The 14,922-nt window shown below is 44.4% G+C and overlaps 1 protein-coding gene across 1 annotated transcript in view; it reads left to right on the forward strand.

The window, feature by feature from the left end:
• The first annotated feature begins 2,632 nt into the window (after positions 1–2,632).
• ATP7B (ATPase copper transporting beta) overlaps positions 2,633–14,922 on the forward strand; it is a 53,834-nt gene continuing 41,544 nt past the window's right edge. The window contains exon 1 of the mRNA XM_065895906.1: positions 2,633–3,086. Coding sequence (XP_065751978.1) covers positions 2,850–3,086 — 237 coding nt within the window. The 5' untranslated portion in view covers positions 2,633–2,849. The remainder of the gene's footprint in view (positions 3,087–14,922) is intronic.

Consider the following 14,922-nt stretch of genomic DNA (forward strand, 5'->3'; position numbering starts at 1 on the left):
TGTGTACTCTGTTATGTGTCTCTAATATTCTTATTGCTTTCCTTCTAATGATTGTATATTAAGTTTAATCACCTTTCCTTAAAGAATTGATTAAAGCTGTTTATTTTTGTGTAATGAGCGGTTATTTTGCCAGTGAATCCAACGAACCTTAAAACCGAAAGCAGGCTTTCGACAAACACCTGGTGTTGAGTGCATGCTTGGCCAGCTGTGGACTTACCTGAGCGCATCCTCGGTGGAGGGAGAAGACTGGTTCCCCAATAATACCTGCCAGGTCTGTGCTGTTGGCTTTAGTGATACTGGAATTCAGATAAGGGAGGGAGCCCCTCCAGGCTGGGTGGAGGCGACTCCCTGAGAGGCACGACTAAAGGGATAAGGAGGATTAGATGGGGAAGGGGCGGGAACCTAGGGGTCAGGTATGAGGAAAGGGGAGGTGCCAGAAAGGGGAATTTGGACTTGATTCTCTAGTCTGGGAGCCTGGCTCATGTCCTGGCTGTTTTGCGGGTCCCTTAGATTCCAAAGGAACCAGGGCGAATCCACCATTTCCATCCCCAGAATTGCCCCCCACCCAGTTCCTCCTCCTCTCTGCCAAACTGGCGTCACCTGCTGTGATCTCTTGATTTCAGAGCCCTGAAGGCCTCCTCTGCTATTAATCCCGCTCTGCTATTCATTTTCTCTGCTCCTTGTAACTCTATAATCAATTCCCCCTCCTCTGAGTTCTCATGCCTGCCCAACCTATTTCTAAATCACAAATGTAATCATGTAAGTCCCCTGCTTCAAAACTGGTGGTTCTCCCCTATCCACAGGATAAAGTCTAAACTTCCTACCCTTTACAGCCTGACCTGGCCCAGCCTCCTTCTTCTGGCTGTGTTCTGAGTCTGAGTGACCATTTAGGAGAATTAAAATTATTTTACAGTAAAGTATTCAAATTTTCCATAGTTACTGTGTTAACAGGGTAGACTATTGAAAAGCACTTAGAACATATGAGGCCAACATACTTTCCTTATTAGCTATTCATAGCTACAGCACAGAAGCAGATAACGATCCCGTATCACCAAGGAAAAATTGAACTAAGAGTAGTAACTCATATCTGAAAAGATAACAGAAAGATAAATGACCTTTGGGGAGGATTTCCACCCAAAATGGTAAAAAAAACTTTTTAAATCTGGTGTTCAAAGAGATGGAAACACACTTATGATGCCCAATAAAGGAAATGTGAGGGGGTCAGCAGGCATACGTAGCTCCTGACAGATCCTATCAGGAAACATGAAAGCCGTAGGTAAAGAAGTAGGATTTGAGTGATCACGGGTACGCCAGGCTCATCTACGCTGACCCCTGCATGGGTTTGGGGGCCAAGGTCCTTGGCATCAAGCGTGCTTTTCCTTTTTGGGTCACTGATTTGAATGGCATTTCTTGGAAGTGGAGGTGGATTCTGTTTTGAACACATGGAAGATAAGGCAACTCAGACACAGTTGGGAGCTGGCTGCCCTGAGCGTGTTTCAGAAGTGGAAGCAAACAAGTAGTTACATCTCCACGGACTAAATGAGAGGCGGAAGAATAAGGAAGAGTCTTGAAGGACTGACCCGTGGGGAATGGACCCGTGGTGGGCCCGCCTTCTCTCAGAGAGAACAGGTCTCTTGGCCAGGAGTTCTTGGGGGGCAGCGATGGCAGTTTTAATGGGGGAGGAGGGGTGATTGTAGGCAACCCATAAAGAGGCAGAGCCCGCAGTGGCCTTGAGCAGAAGGGGGCGTGGTTCTAAACGCCCTCTTCTGGTGCACGCCCCCGCGACCCCCTCTTCCCCGACTAAAAGCACATTCAGCTGGGGGGAGTAAGCCAGGACACAGAGTAACTGTTTTCCCAACTGACTCAATTCCGTCCTCAGTGTGGACACCCTGCACGTCCCTGCCGCAGGAGGTGCTGCCAGGGCTGGCGGCTGGCACAGCTGTTCCTCCCATGGGGGATGAGGTCGCCTCCTTCCTGTGTCTGAGTGGGTGAGGGTGGGAAGGTAGGCGGGGCTGCCCGACAGACCACGAGGCTCCCCGATTGCCCCACTGTCTACGCCACCCTTAATCCTCGTGTGGAGCAGCGGGTAGCCTCAGAAGCCTGAACTGTGACTTAGTTCCCGACGGTTCTGCCGCATATAAAATACGGATGAGTCTTGTTTGCCCGTGAGTTTCTGCAGTCAGCTCTTAGTGAAGTCAAGCTGTTGGTCCAAGGGAGAACAGAGCTGCAGGAGACATGGAACTCTCTTACACCTTCTTGAAAAAGCAAGTCATGTTGCCTGGGAAATACTTTTCTCCCCTAGTGATCTGCACCCCACCAGCGCTGGAGCTATGGAAGAGGCAGCTGAAGTTATTCCAAGAAAGCGCTTGAAGTTTGGTAGTAAAAGGAAGTGACATTTCTCCCCTGCCTCCAGGCTGGTCTCTTGGGGAGTGCACAGGGCCAAAAGGAAACTGCTCAGTGTGGGGACGTGATTGCGTGCTGGGCTCCTGTATGTGCCGGCCGGGTGTCCTAGCGGCACTGGGTACGCGTAGGGCCGTGTACAAACATCCCCAGTGCCAGATGCCATGGACGAGTGAGAGGATGCCAACTGGTTTGATAGGGGTAAATAAGCAAGAGCAAATATTTATACAGCGGTGTGCAGCCTGCTCAAGTTCCTGAAGGCTTGGCTGGCAGCCTCTCCCGGGCTGGCTCAGGGGCAGAGGGGAACCTGCGCGACTGGGCCTCCGAGTTAGCCTCCCCTCTGCTGGTTAGGGGGACGTTTTTCGAGCGTTTTCTTCTAACATGACCAAATAGCCTGGAGAAGGTGAACTGCTGTTGTGCGAGGTGAAGGTGTGACTGTGAACACAGCGATGGAGAGAGCTGGGGGCCAGATGCCCGGGAGCCCTGAACCGTCCTTCCTGGTGACTCTGGGTGACCCTCAGGTGACCCTGCTGTCTGTCCACAAGCGGTGGTCCTTCAGGAGGAGCCCTAGGGCCACGGGCTCCTCCAGGCCAGTGATTTCGGAGGAGGAATGCTCTCCCCCATCAGAGAAGGGAGAATTTTCACAGAAAGTTTTGAATAAAACACAGGAGGTCAGTTCCAAGCAGGTGAGTGCCGTTGGAGAAGGGCTGAAAAGCCAGGAGGGCTTTTTATAAAAGCTCCAGGTTATATAGATGGAGGTTTCCCGTGTGTCTCATGTCAGAGGGGCCAGGAGCAAGCAGCTCTGGGGTAGGGAGTGAGCCAGGAGTCCAGGGGAATTTTCCAGGGATTAGGTTCATGGTGGATAAATCTTGGGTTTTGTTGCTTCTTATTTTCAGGATATTTTGTAAACGTCTGTGATGCACAAGTTTCCCAAAACGCAAATCAGACAAAAATGGATCTTTCCCCCCTTTTTATTTTTAAACGTGTTTACCTTATTTTGTTAATCTTCACATTTCAGCTAAATAAACGTTTTGAAAGTGTTGCTGCCCAATGAACCCGCTCTTCTTAGGCAAACGAAAGGTTTGTTAACCCAAACGTCAGGTCATGTTCAAAAGCAGGGCAGTGTAACTAACGCTTTGTAAAAATGGTGCTTCAGCAGCATTTCTGGGTGGGACTGGTGGTCTGTGTGGGGTCCTTTTCATTGACATGAGTAGATGGGAAAAAAAAATACTACTTAGATATAAAGGGAAGTTTTCGTAAGTCCTTTTTGCTCCTTGAAGAGTTATTTTTGTTTCTTCTGGTGTTAATTGTTTAAAAAGTCTTTAAAAGTAAGGGAAATTTTGTGAGTAGAGATTTTTGAAATGTACTATGCAAGAGATATTTGTATGTTGAAGGAGATTTATGAACATCCATTTATGCAGTACACAGTCAACTTTTATGTTTCTAGTCGAATGTCTTAAGATAGCAAAATAATTTTTTTTTTGTAAAATGCTTGAGAACATTCCTTTCTTCTTTTTTTTTTTTTTGAGAGCATTCTTTAAAATGTTCAAACTACTACTTGACAAAATTCAGCCTATGTCTGAGGTATTTGAATGTGAAATATTCTAATGGTTTTTAATGGCCACTTCCAACCTCATGTGATGAGGAAAGCAACCTGAACCTGGCCGGGGAGCCCTTCAGAAAGGAGGGCTCTGGGCTGGAGGCCAGGGTAGAGGCTGTGGCTGCAAGAGAGTCAGGTGCAGATCTGCGCCCTTGCTGGCCTGTGGGACCTGAAAGGAGGGCTCTGGGCTGGAGGCCAGGGTAGAGGCTGTGGCTGCAAGAGAGTCAGGTGCAGATCTGCGCCCTTGCTGGCCTGTGGGACCTGGCAGGTGAGCCTTGGACTCCTCCAGCTTCAGGTTACTGGAATAAGAAGTCCTGCCTCTCTGGGACGTGAAAGCACCTTGTCGAGTACTGTGTAAACGCACGATGGTATCATCTCTGCCGAAATGATCTTCAGCAGGACTCCCAGCTCGGAGATGTGTTTGGTGTTCTCTGAATGTCTGGTAGAACTCTGTCAGCCAGTTAATCCATCTGAGCACAGCTGCAACTATTTTTTTCTGAAGCTCTGATTGTAAAAGTAGCACCTGCTCATTCTACAAAACAAATTTAACATGAGGCAAGGGGAATATGGAAAAATGTAAAGAAAATGAAAACAGCCACATACTTCAGCCGTTTTGCCACTACACATGCGGATGTGTATATGTGAGTTTGTGTATGTGTACGTAGTACTGTATACCTTCTCTTTTTTACTTAATATTTTGTGGATATATATACACACACGTACACACACACACACACACATACACATACACATACATATACATTATATAATTTAAATTAATTACCCTCAAATGGGAAATTTGTAGTAGCTGGTTTAAGATAAGAACCAAACTAAATGTCACTTACAATTGAGTATTTGTTCACCGTTACAGTGTATTGACTCAAAGTCTGCTATAAATCAAACTCTGGGTCTACTTGAGAGCTGTCTTATTTAGTACTTGGTATGTGGAAGGGACTTGTCACCTCATTTAATCACTATCCTCCTTTAACAGACAGAAACCTGAGATCAAGAGGTTAGGTAATCTGGGGACTTCCCTGGTGTGCAGTGGTTAAGGATCCTCCTGCCAATGCAGGGAACACAGGTTTGATCCCTGGTCGGGGAAGATCCCACAGGCTGCAGAGCAACTAAGCCCGCGAGCCACAACTACTGAGCCCGTGTGCCACAACTACTGAAGCCCGTGCGCCTAGGGCCCATGCTCTGCAACGAGAGAAGCCACCGCAATGAGAAGCCCGCGCACCGCAACGAAGAGCAGCAGCCCCCGCTCGCCGCCAACTAGAGAAAGCCCATGTGCAGCAATGAAGACCCAACGCAGCCAAAAATAAATAAATTAATTAATTTAAAAAAAAAAAGGTTAGTTAATCTGCCTGAAGGATTTAATACCAGGTCCGTCTGAGGACAGGCCCCTTGCTTTTCTGTTGGGACAGGGAAGTGTTTAACATGTTGGGTGAGATAGGGTTTGAAAACATCTGAGTATTGCAGAGCTGCTAATCCATAGTGAATGAAAAGTTAGCTTTTAGGTTATGCATTGTTCACAAAAGATGCAGGTAGCTGCTCTGAAGAAAACATTTCAAAATTGTGTTTGTGGTTAGTGGATTTGTGTGCTTGTATTTACATTTCTCATACCACGTAGAGTATGTTCTATGCGGTTTAGAATGAAGACGTGATGTTGGGCAAGGGGTCAGTTTCTTCCGTGTGTTAGACAGAGGGGGAAGTGCCTTTCTGAAAGGCATAACTGGTCAAAGCATAGTCTGGAGAGGCCATCCCTCCCTCCCACCTATGTTAGATTCGCCTCTTCGCTGGTGTGAGCAGGCTCTGTGGGTCAGGCCACGCCTGGTGGGTTTCCCAGGCAGTTACTCCACCACCACCCCTACCCCGCCAGGAGTGCGCTCACCAAAGAGGAGAAGGCGGGGGCCTCAGTGCCCTGGCCTGGCTCTTCTGGCCCTGCGTCCACAGGCCTCCCCGGGGCTCTTGTTTCCTCTCAGGCCCGGGACGATGGCCTGGAAAGAAACAGGCTCCTACCTCTCAGAACCCCTTTGGGGAGTTGTGGGCAGTAGAGATTCCTGGTCCTCGATCCAGCTGGAGGGTGTAGGGAATATGCCCCTTTCTGCTCAGCACTGCCTGCCTGGGCCTCCTTACCCATGGCCTTCCTGACGGCTGTTGCCAAGCTAGGCCGCCGTGTTATGTGTCTTTCTCTTCCACATCGGGCAGTGTATTAGTCTACGGTAAGTAAGCTGTTGAGTGAGGGAACAAATACGTGAACCGGAAGTGATTTCTGCGGCAGGAGGGAGGGCTGATGTTGGAAACACTGAACTGATTGATGACTGTGATGAGAGTGTTGGGTTGTGGGCTTAACCATTTTAGAAAGCAACCTACAGGAGTCTGTGCTGGGTGAGGGTGGTCTGGCTGGGTTTTATTTTTGCCTAAATGAAACCAAGACAGCCCAGCTGGCACAGGAGTACCCCTGCTGAGCAAAGGAAAAAAATAGCTGAAGGGAGTGATCTAGTCACTTAAAGGTGTCACTAGCAAATTGTCATGGAGTCATCATCAACTGTACTATAGTATTATTCACTCTTCTAGAGAACTTGTATTTCTTTATTTTCCCCTAAAATTAGTGTCTGCTGGATATAAACATCAATAACAACGTATAGAAATGTGGATCTCTTCCTCTAGAAAAATAGGGAACAGTGTATACTCTTACACGGTTCTGCAACTTTTCCTCCCTTTAATCTACCAGGGATGTCTTTCCATGTCAATACATGTAAATTCACCTTTTTTTAAAAAGCCACTACATAAAATTCTATTGGATGGATACTTTATGTAACCTGTTCTTTATAGACGAATATTTAGATGGTTTTTATGTTTTCACTAGTGAGTGTACCAATGGACATTCTCATGTCACTGTATATCTATATGATGAAAAACCCAGAAGTGGAATTACTGGGACAAAGGCATTGGGCATTTAATATTTTGACAGATATTGCTTCATTGCTCTCAAAAAGGTTGTGTTCTACCAACATCATCTCATATAGTGAGTGACATCCATCATCTCATATAGAGTTTTCTAAAAAAAAAGGGAAAAAATGTGTTTTTTTTCTTGTGATGAGAACTCAGGATTTACCCTCATAACAACTTGCATATATACCATACAGCAGTGTTAACTATAGCCGTCATGTTATGCATTACATCCCTAGTATTTATTTGTCTTATAACTGGAAGTTTGTAGCTTTTGACCACCTTCATCCTATTCCCCCTCCCCTCCGCCGCCTCAGGTAACCACAAATCTGATCTCTTTTTCTGATTTTTTTTCCTTTCTTTTTGTTTTAGATCCACATATAAGTGAGGTCATACAGTATTTGTTTTTCTCTGTCTGATTTAGCATAATGCCCTCAAGGTCCATCCATGTTGTCACAAATGGTGGGATTTCCTTTTTTATGGCTAAATAATATTCCATTGTGTATATATACACCACATTTTCTATATCCATTCATCTATTGATGGACACTTAGGACACATGTCTTTGCTATTGTAAATAATGCTGCTCTGAACATGGGGTGCATATATCTCTTCAACACAGTGTTTTCATTTCCTTTAAATAAATACCCAGGAGTGGAATTGCTGGATTATATGGTAGTTCTATTTTCAATTTTTTGAGGAACCTCCATACTGTTTTCCATTGTAGCTGTAACAATTTACATTCCCACCAACGTTGCACAAGGTTTCCCTTTTTTCCACATCCTCACTAGCATTTGTTATCTCTTGCCTTTTTTTTTTTAAACATCTTTATTGGAATATAATTGCTTTACAATGTTGTGTTAGTTTCTGCTGTACAACGAAGTGAATCAGCTATACGTATACATATATCCCCATATCCCCTACCTCTTGCATCTCACTCCCACCCTCCCTATCCCACCCGTCTAGGTGGTCACAAAGCACCGAGCTGGTCTCCCTGTGCTATGTGGCTGCTTCCCACTAGCTATCTATTTTACATTTGGTAGTGAATATATGTCCATGCCACTCTCTCACTTCGTCCCAGCTTAGCCTTCCCCCTCCCTGTGTCCTCAAGTCCATTCTCTACGTCTGCATCTTTATTCCTGTCCTGCCCCTAGGTTCGTCAGAACCTTTTTTTTTCCCTTAGATTCCATATATATGTGTTAGCATACAGTATTTGTTTTTCTCTTTCTGACTTACTTCACTCTGTATGATAGGCTCTAGGTCCATACACCTCACTACAAATAACTCAATTTCTTTCTTTTTATGGCTAATATTCCATTGTATATATGTGCCACGTCTTCTTCATCCATTCTTCTGTCGATGGACACTTAGGTTGCTTCCACGTCCTGGCTATTGTAAATAGTGCTGCAGTGAACATTGTGGTACATGACTCTTTGAATTATGGTTTTCTCGGGGTATGTGCACAGTAGTGGGATTGCTGGGTCATATGGTGGTATCTCTTGCCTTTTTGAGGATAACCATTCTAACAGGTATGAAGTCATATCTCATTGTGGTTTTGATTTGCATTTCTCTGATGATTGGTGATGTTTATCACCTTGACATGCATCTATTGGCTATTTGTATGTCTTTGGAAAAATGTCTGTTCAGTTCCTATTTTTAATGGGATTAATTTTTTTTTGCTATTGAGTTGTATGAATTCTTTATTTAAATTATTTTATTTATTTATTTTTGGCTGTGTTGGGTCTTCATGGCTGCGCACGGGCTTTCTCTAGTTGCGGCCAGTGGGGGCTACTCTTCGTTGCAGTGCGCGGGCTTCTCATTGCGGTGGCTTCTCTTGTTGCGGAGCACGGGCCCTAGGTGTGCAGGCTTCAGTACTTGTGGCATGTAGGCTCAGTAGTTGTGGCTCACCAGCTCTAGAGCACAGGCTCAGTAGTTGTGGCGCATGGGCTTAGTTGCTCCGCGGCTTGTGAGATCTTCTCGGACCAGTGCTCAGATCCGTGTCCCTTGCACTGACAGGCAGACTCTTAACCACCTCGTCACCAGGGAAGCCCAGTTGTATGAATTCTTTATGTATTTTGAACATTAACCCTTTATCAGAGATATGGTTTGCAAATATTTTATTCCGTTCTGTAGGCCGTCTTTTAATTTTGTGGATTGTTTTTTTTGCTGTGTAGAAGCTTTGTAGTTTGATGTAGTTCCACTTGTTTATTTTTTGTTTGGCTGCTTGCGCTTTCCGTATCATATCCAAAAAATCATTGCTGAGACCCATGTCAAGGAGCTTTTTTCCCCTATGTTTTCTTCTAGAAGTTTTATGGTTTCTGGTATTGCACGTAAGTCTCTAACCCATTAGAGTTAATCTTTGTGAGTGGTGTAAGACAGGGTCCCGGGTATAAGACAGGGTCCCAATTTCATTCTTTCATTCTACATGTGAATGCCCAGTTTCTCAGCACCACTTATTGAAAAGACTGCCTTTTCTCTGTTAAGTATTCTTGGCTCCCTTATCAAATATTAATTGACCATATATTATTATTATTTTTGAAAAGGTTTATCAACCACTTACATTTCTTTTTCTGAGGATTATTTTAAGTAGCAAGTTCCTATCGTGCATTTGTAGATTAGCATAAATTATAAATATTAAGTTTATACCTAAGTCTTTGAAAGGAATATTTGTTTTCTGTACAGCTGGTCATACCTATAGTTCTAGGTAGAAACCACCACCTTCATTAACCATTATAGTATACATTTCTTTGTGATAAAATAACGGCATTATTTCATCAAATCTGATGACCATATGCAATTTATCAATAATAATAATTAACAAGAAGAATAATCCCAAGTTCGTTGACTTCCATCACATAATATAAATACCCGAATTAACATTGTTTGTGTGATATTTTCTTCTAACCAGTCATAACATTGCGTATATCTAACGTAGGTCTTTTCATATCATGAAAAGATCATATCATGAAATAGTCATATCATGATCTTACCATCATTCTGGGAAATGACTAGGGAATTATGACCTTATGGTTCTCACTCAGACTATTTCATTCAAATGTAAAAAAATGTTCTAAGATGATGACAGTTGCTTGATAGTGACAGGCCTGCTATTTAAAATTTCTTTGTTTGGGAGAGGCTTGAAATATAGAGTGTTATCAGAGAAGATTCTGAAGCAGAAAGAAATGCCGTTAATCGATAAATGTCTGATGGAATAATTGTTACAATAGGTGTAGACCTACTAGAGAATGGACTTGAGGATATGGGGAGGGGGAAGGGTAAGCTGTGACAAAGTGAGAGAGTGGCATGGACATATATACAACTACCAAACGTAAAATAGATAGCTAGTGGGAAGCAGCTGCATAGCACAGGGAGATCAGCTCGGTGCTTTGTGACCACCTAGAGGGGTGGGATAGGGAGGGTGGGAGGGAGATGCAACAGGGAGGGGATATGGGAACATATGTAAATGTATAACTGATTCACTTTGTTATAAAGCAGAAACTAACGCGCCATTGTAAAGCAATTATACTCCAATAAAGATGTAAAAAAAAAAAAAAAGCAATGGAAACGGCTGATAGTGAAGCTGTGTGGAGTGAGATTGCGAACGGGGTTTCTGAGGTACTATTGGGAAGTGCTTCTTGGAGAGGTCTTAGAGTTTGTGAATTTCTAAATTTTATTTTTTTTTGTATGTGGAGAACAAGCTATGTTGTCTGTATGTGTTGAGGTTTGTTCATTTTATTTGTTGTTAATTTTATTCTCTTTTTCTCCTGGGCAAATAATGATACCGTGCATTCAGTTTTTCAGTAAGGGTTTATATTTTTCCTCATCGTGGTCAAGAGAAAGAAGCAGGCAGTAAATGGTCATTTGTGTGGAATTTCCCAGAAAGTGCACAGTGAACAGCAGGGCTGGGGGTGGCCCTGCGGCCAGAGGTCAGGCTGGAGCCCACACAGTCCAGGCACACTGTGCGCCCTCTTCGGTGTTTGAACTAATGCCTGAGTTTTGGCTTGTTTTTTCAGTAGACAAACTGTAAATAATTCTCACTGGAAGTTCTTTCTGGACCTTTGTGAGCCAGTGTTAAAGGACATTTAGAAGGGGTTGAGGTGGGCGTGGGGGAATATATACACGAGTTTTAGTGATTAGTTCTTAAAAGTAAAACGGTGGAGAATAACAAGTTCCTTGCCTACTTCCCTGGACCGCTTTTGAAGATCGAATGAGGCCATGTTTGTCTTCATAGTCAATCATTTTCAAACATTTATGGCGTTAGCCTTTAAGACCTCTTAGCATTCAGACCTCCCTGCAGAACTGGGATGGGCGTTATTGTTACCTCCTTTTACACCTAAGAAACCTGAGGCTTGGATTTGCTCAGCCAAGGCTGGAACTCCTACCCAAAACTGTCGGACATCCCTTCAAGAAGTTCACAACAAATCGGAATGGCCGATATTTAAACACATAGATGGGAAAACATTCTTTAGAGGATAAAGCCATGTAGAAATATGTCATCTGTTCATCATTGCTGTCATCTTTATCACAATGATAATGTTATCGCTGCTTATATCAGTGTGGTTTAACAAAACATTTTCTTCCTTGCCTTAGAGAAACTGAAAAACCACATTTGTTTTCTGGTATAAAAGTAGTACTTGGGCTTCCCTGGTGGCGCAGTGGTTGAGAGTCCACCTGCTGATGCAGGGGACACGGGTTCGTGCCCCGGTCCAGGAAGATCCCACATGCTGCGGAGTGGCTAGGCCCATGAGCCATGGCCGCTGAATCTGTGCGTCCGGAGCCTGTGCTTCGTGGCAGGAGAGGCCACAACAGTGAGAGGCCCGCGTACCACAAAAAAAAAAAAAAAAGTAGTACTTGTCTGTTTTTTCATTCAGGTTTTACTAATTGGAAAGTATATACAGATAGTGAAAAATCAGAACATCATAACTCACCCGTAGATAACCTCAATTTTATGTATTAATACCTAAGTATGTATTTGCTTAAATCTATGTAAGTACAGGTTTAACATGGGTACATTGATTCTTCTTCAGTGGAGGTCTTTCGGGGTCTTAGAGACCGACACCCATTTGCCTGGTGTGGTTTGGGTGGGATCTTTTCTTGAGTCAGTCACTTCTGAACCTTCTTCCCCATGTATCTCTGAAGCTCAGAGAATTCTCAGATACGAATAGAGCAGAGGGACTTCCCTGGTGGCACAGTGGTTAAGAATCCACCTGCCATGGGTTCGATCCCTGGTCCAGGAAGATCCCACATGCCGTGGAGCAGCTAAGCCCGTGCGCCACAACTACTGAGCCTGCGCTCTAGAGCCCGCGAGCCACAACTACTGAAGCCTGTGTGCCTAGAGCCCGTGATCTGCAACAAGAGAAGCCACCGCAGTGAGAAGCCCATGCACTGCAACGAAGAGTAGCCCCCGCTCGCCACAACTAGAGAAAGCCCAGGCGCAGCAACGAAGACCCAACGCAGCCAAAAATAAATTAAATTTTAAAAAAAGAAAAAAAGAGAATAGAACAGATACTACGGGTTGCAGGCCAGGCCCAGACCCAGGCCAACCAGTGATTTTAGCCACACCCTCACCTCCATGCTGTGCTCTCACCTGGATGTAGCCTGTTGTTACCTGATAGGTAGTGTTGGGGAGGAAGACGCTTCCCTCTACCTTTCTGGGTTCTTCTGGCTGGTCTAAGAATGAAGTTGACAAGAGACAGATTAACAGGAGAAAGTCAAACATAAGTTTAATAGCATGAATACATGGGAGAGACCAAGAAAAATTAACTCACCAAGGTGGCCGAAGCCCACACCTTAAATGCCATCCTCAGCCAAAGACAGAAGAGGATGTTGAGATGGGGAGAGTCAGTTAGGGGAAGTTACCAGGAAAAGCACAGTAAACAAGGGTGATTGTGGTACACATTTCAGTCATTTCCTTCTCCGTTGATAAATCGAGTTTCTAGAGATTTGGGCAGCCTCCTCTTCCAGGGACAGAGCGGGACATACCCTTACAAACGGAGATTTCCCTTACAAATATAAGTGTTTCTTACAAAAAGGCAATTCCTACTTGGTTTTCAGAGCCCTTTCAGTGTCTGCTGTTTACCAGAAAATAACTCGTTTAAGACAATATGCCAAAGAGATGCATTTTAGGGTGGTAAGTTCTGCTCCCCTGTAGTAGTATGTGGCTGTTTTTCTGTTTTCTTCATTTTGCTCTTCAGTATTGTAGTCTCTTCCCCAATTAACATGGCTAAAAAGAAAAAGTAACCTTCGAATTTCTTTTAAAAAAATAGAAAGCCTGCTGGACTTTGGGCTGGATTTAGATCCCAGCTCCGTTATTTAAATAACCTTGGATGAACCTCTGAGTCTGTTTCAGCAGTAAAATGGTGATAAGAATATCTACTTACAGAATTATCTTGAGCAGTAGGGATATGAAATGCCATCCTCATAAAGTAACGCCGAGAATCATTAACTACTTGCTACTGTTGGGTCTTTGTGCATATGAAAAAATCAGGACCTTTCTGTATTTTGAATTCCATGGAAGTTCAGGTGTATAGGGTTGTATGGGGTGGAGGTTATATAATGGAGAAGTTGCAGGCACGTATAATATTTTTGCCTCATAAGTTGTTAAGGGTGTTCCATATCCTTCAAAGTGAAAGAAGTTGGGCTTCCCTGGTGGCACAGTGGTTGGGGGTCCGCCTGCCGATGCAGGGGACCACGGGTTCATGCCCCGGTCTGGGAGGATCCCACATGCCGCGGAGCGGCTGGGCCCGTGAGCCATGGCCGCTGGGCCTGTGCATCTGGAGCCTGTGCTCCGCGACGGGAAAGGCCACAACAGTGAGGGGCCCGTGTACCGCAAAAAAAACAAAAACAAAGTGAAAGAAGTCTCAGGATAAGTGGGTGAGTGGTATCCAGTTTAAGGATGATGGGGATCCACCTGTAACTAGGAGAGCTCAGAAGTGGCTAGTGGTTCTTCCCTTGTACGTGTAGTAGCGTTGCTCTTTGATTTGTGATCACAGCCATTTTCTACAAGGCATGTCATTTCTGGGCTTTGCAATTTTCAGTCTGGCTTTGAAAACGTTCATTAAAACATACCACCCCATTTCCAATTTCTTCATACTAGACTGGCTTCTCTTATTTTCCTTTCCTGGCTCCATCTTAGCAAATCAAGAGTTTATATACCTTTCCCTATCTTTTCGTTTAAAAGCCCTGGTACTCTCAGCAAATTCCATGTGACCAGGCCGCCTAGAGAGGTGGCAAAGAATTGCAATTCATTTTTGGATTCCTCTCTGTGGAATTACCCTCTTCTCTGGTGTTTCCAGGCGCTTCTCAACCTCATGCCTACCGTACTAATAGTTTATTGAAAATTCAGAAGCCAGCAGCCTGATGTTGGGCCTGCAGAAGAAGTCCCCGGTGTTTGTCCTCAAGGAGTGTATAATTTAGTGGGACGTAGACAACACTGGGAATTCTACCACGTTTTCCCTGGACACACAGTCTGTACCCTGGGCCCACTCTCCAATGTCCATTGCTTCTGATGAGCCCTTAAACCTAGACATGTTTGTTTCTTTGAACTCAGTAGGGGAGTTTTTCCCCACCCCAGAGATTGTCTTCATTGAAGAACGGAATTAAAAGCACAGTATGTGTGTACACTTAAAAACGATCCAGATACCCGACAACTGTTATGAGATTGCTCCTAAACCAACAGGTACGCTGGTGTTTCATAAAGTTATGTTATTTGCAAAGCCTTGTCTTCTGTAACTGCTTGTATTTAGAAGCCTGCCTGTGTAGAAGGGAGACCTCTGAGTATTATTTGCTACAAACAAATAGCTTCCAACACTTCTGCAGACTCCTTTAGCAGGAACATAGAATCGATAATCCAGGGATTAAGAGCCAGCTTTGTGGCTTGGGTTTGGTGAGTTGTCGCTCGACCTGGGACCAAGAAACATAAGTTGGGTAGTAAATCATTAGGGATTTGTTTTTCCAACAGACTGGGTGAT

Source organism: Phocoena phocoena, chromosome 18, assembly GCF_963924675.1.
Source record: "Phocoena phocoena chromosome 18, mPhoPho1.1, whole genome shotgun sequence".
Classification (NCBI taxonomy): Eukaryota; Metazoa; Chordata; class Mammalia; order Artiodactyla; family Phocoenidae; genus Phocoena; species Phocoena phocoena.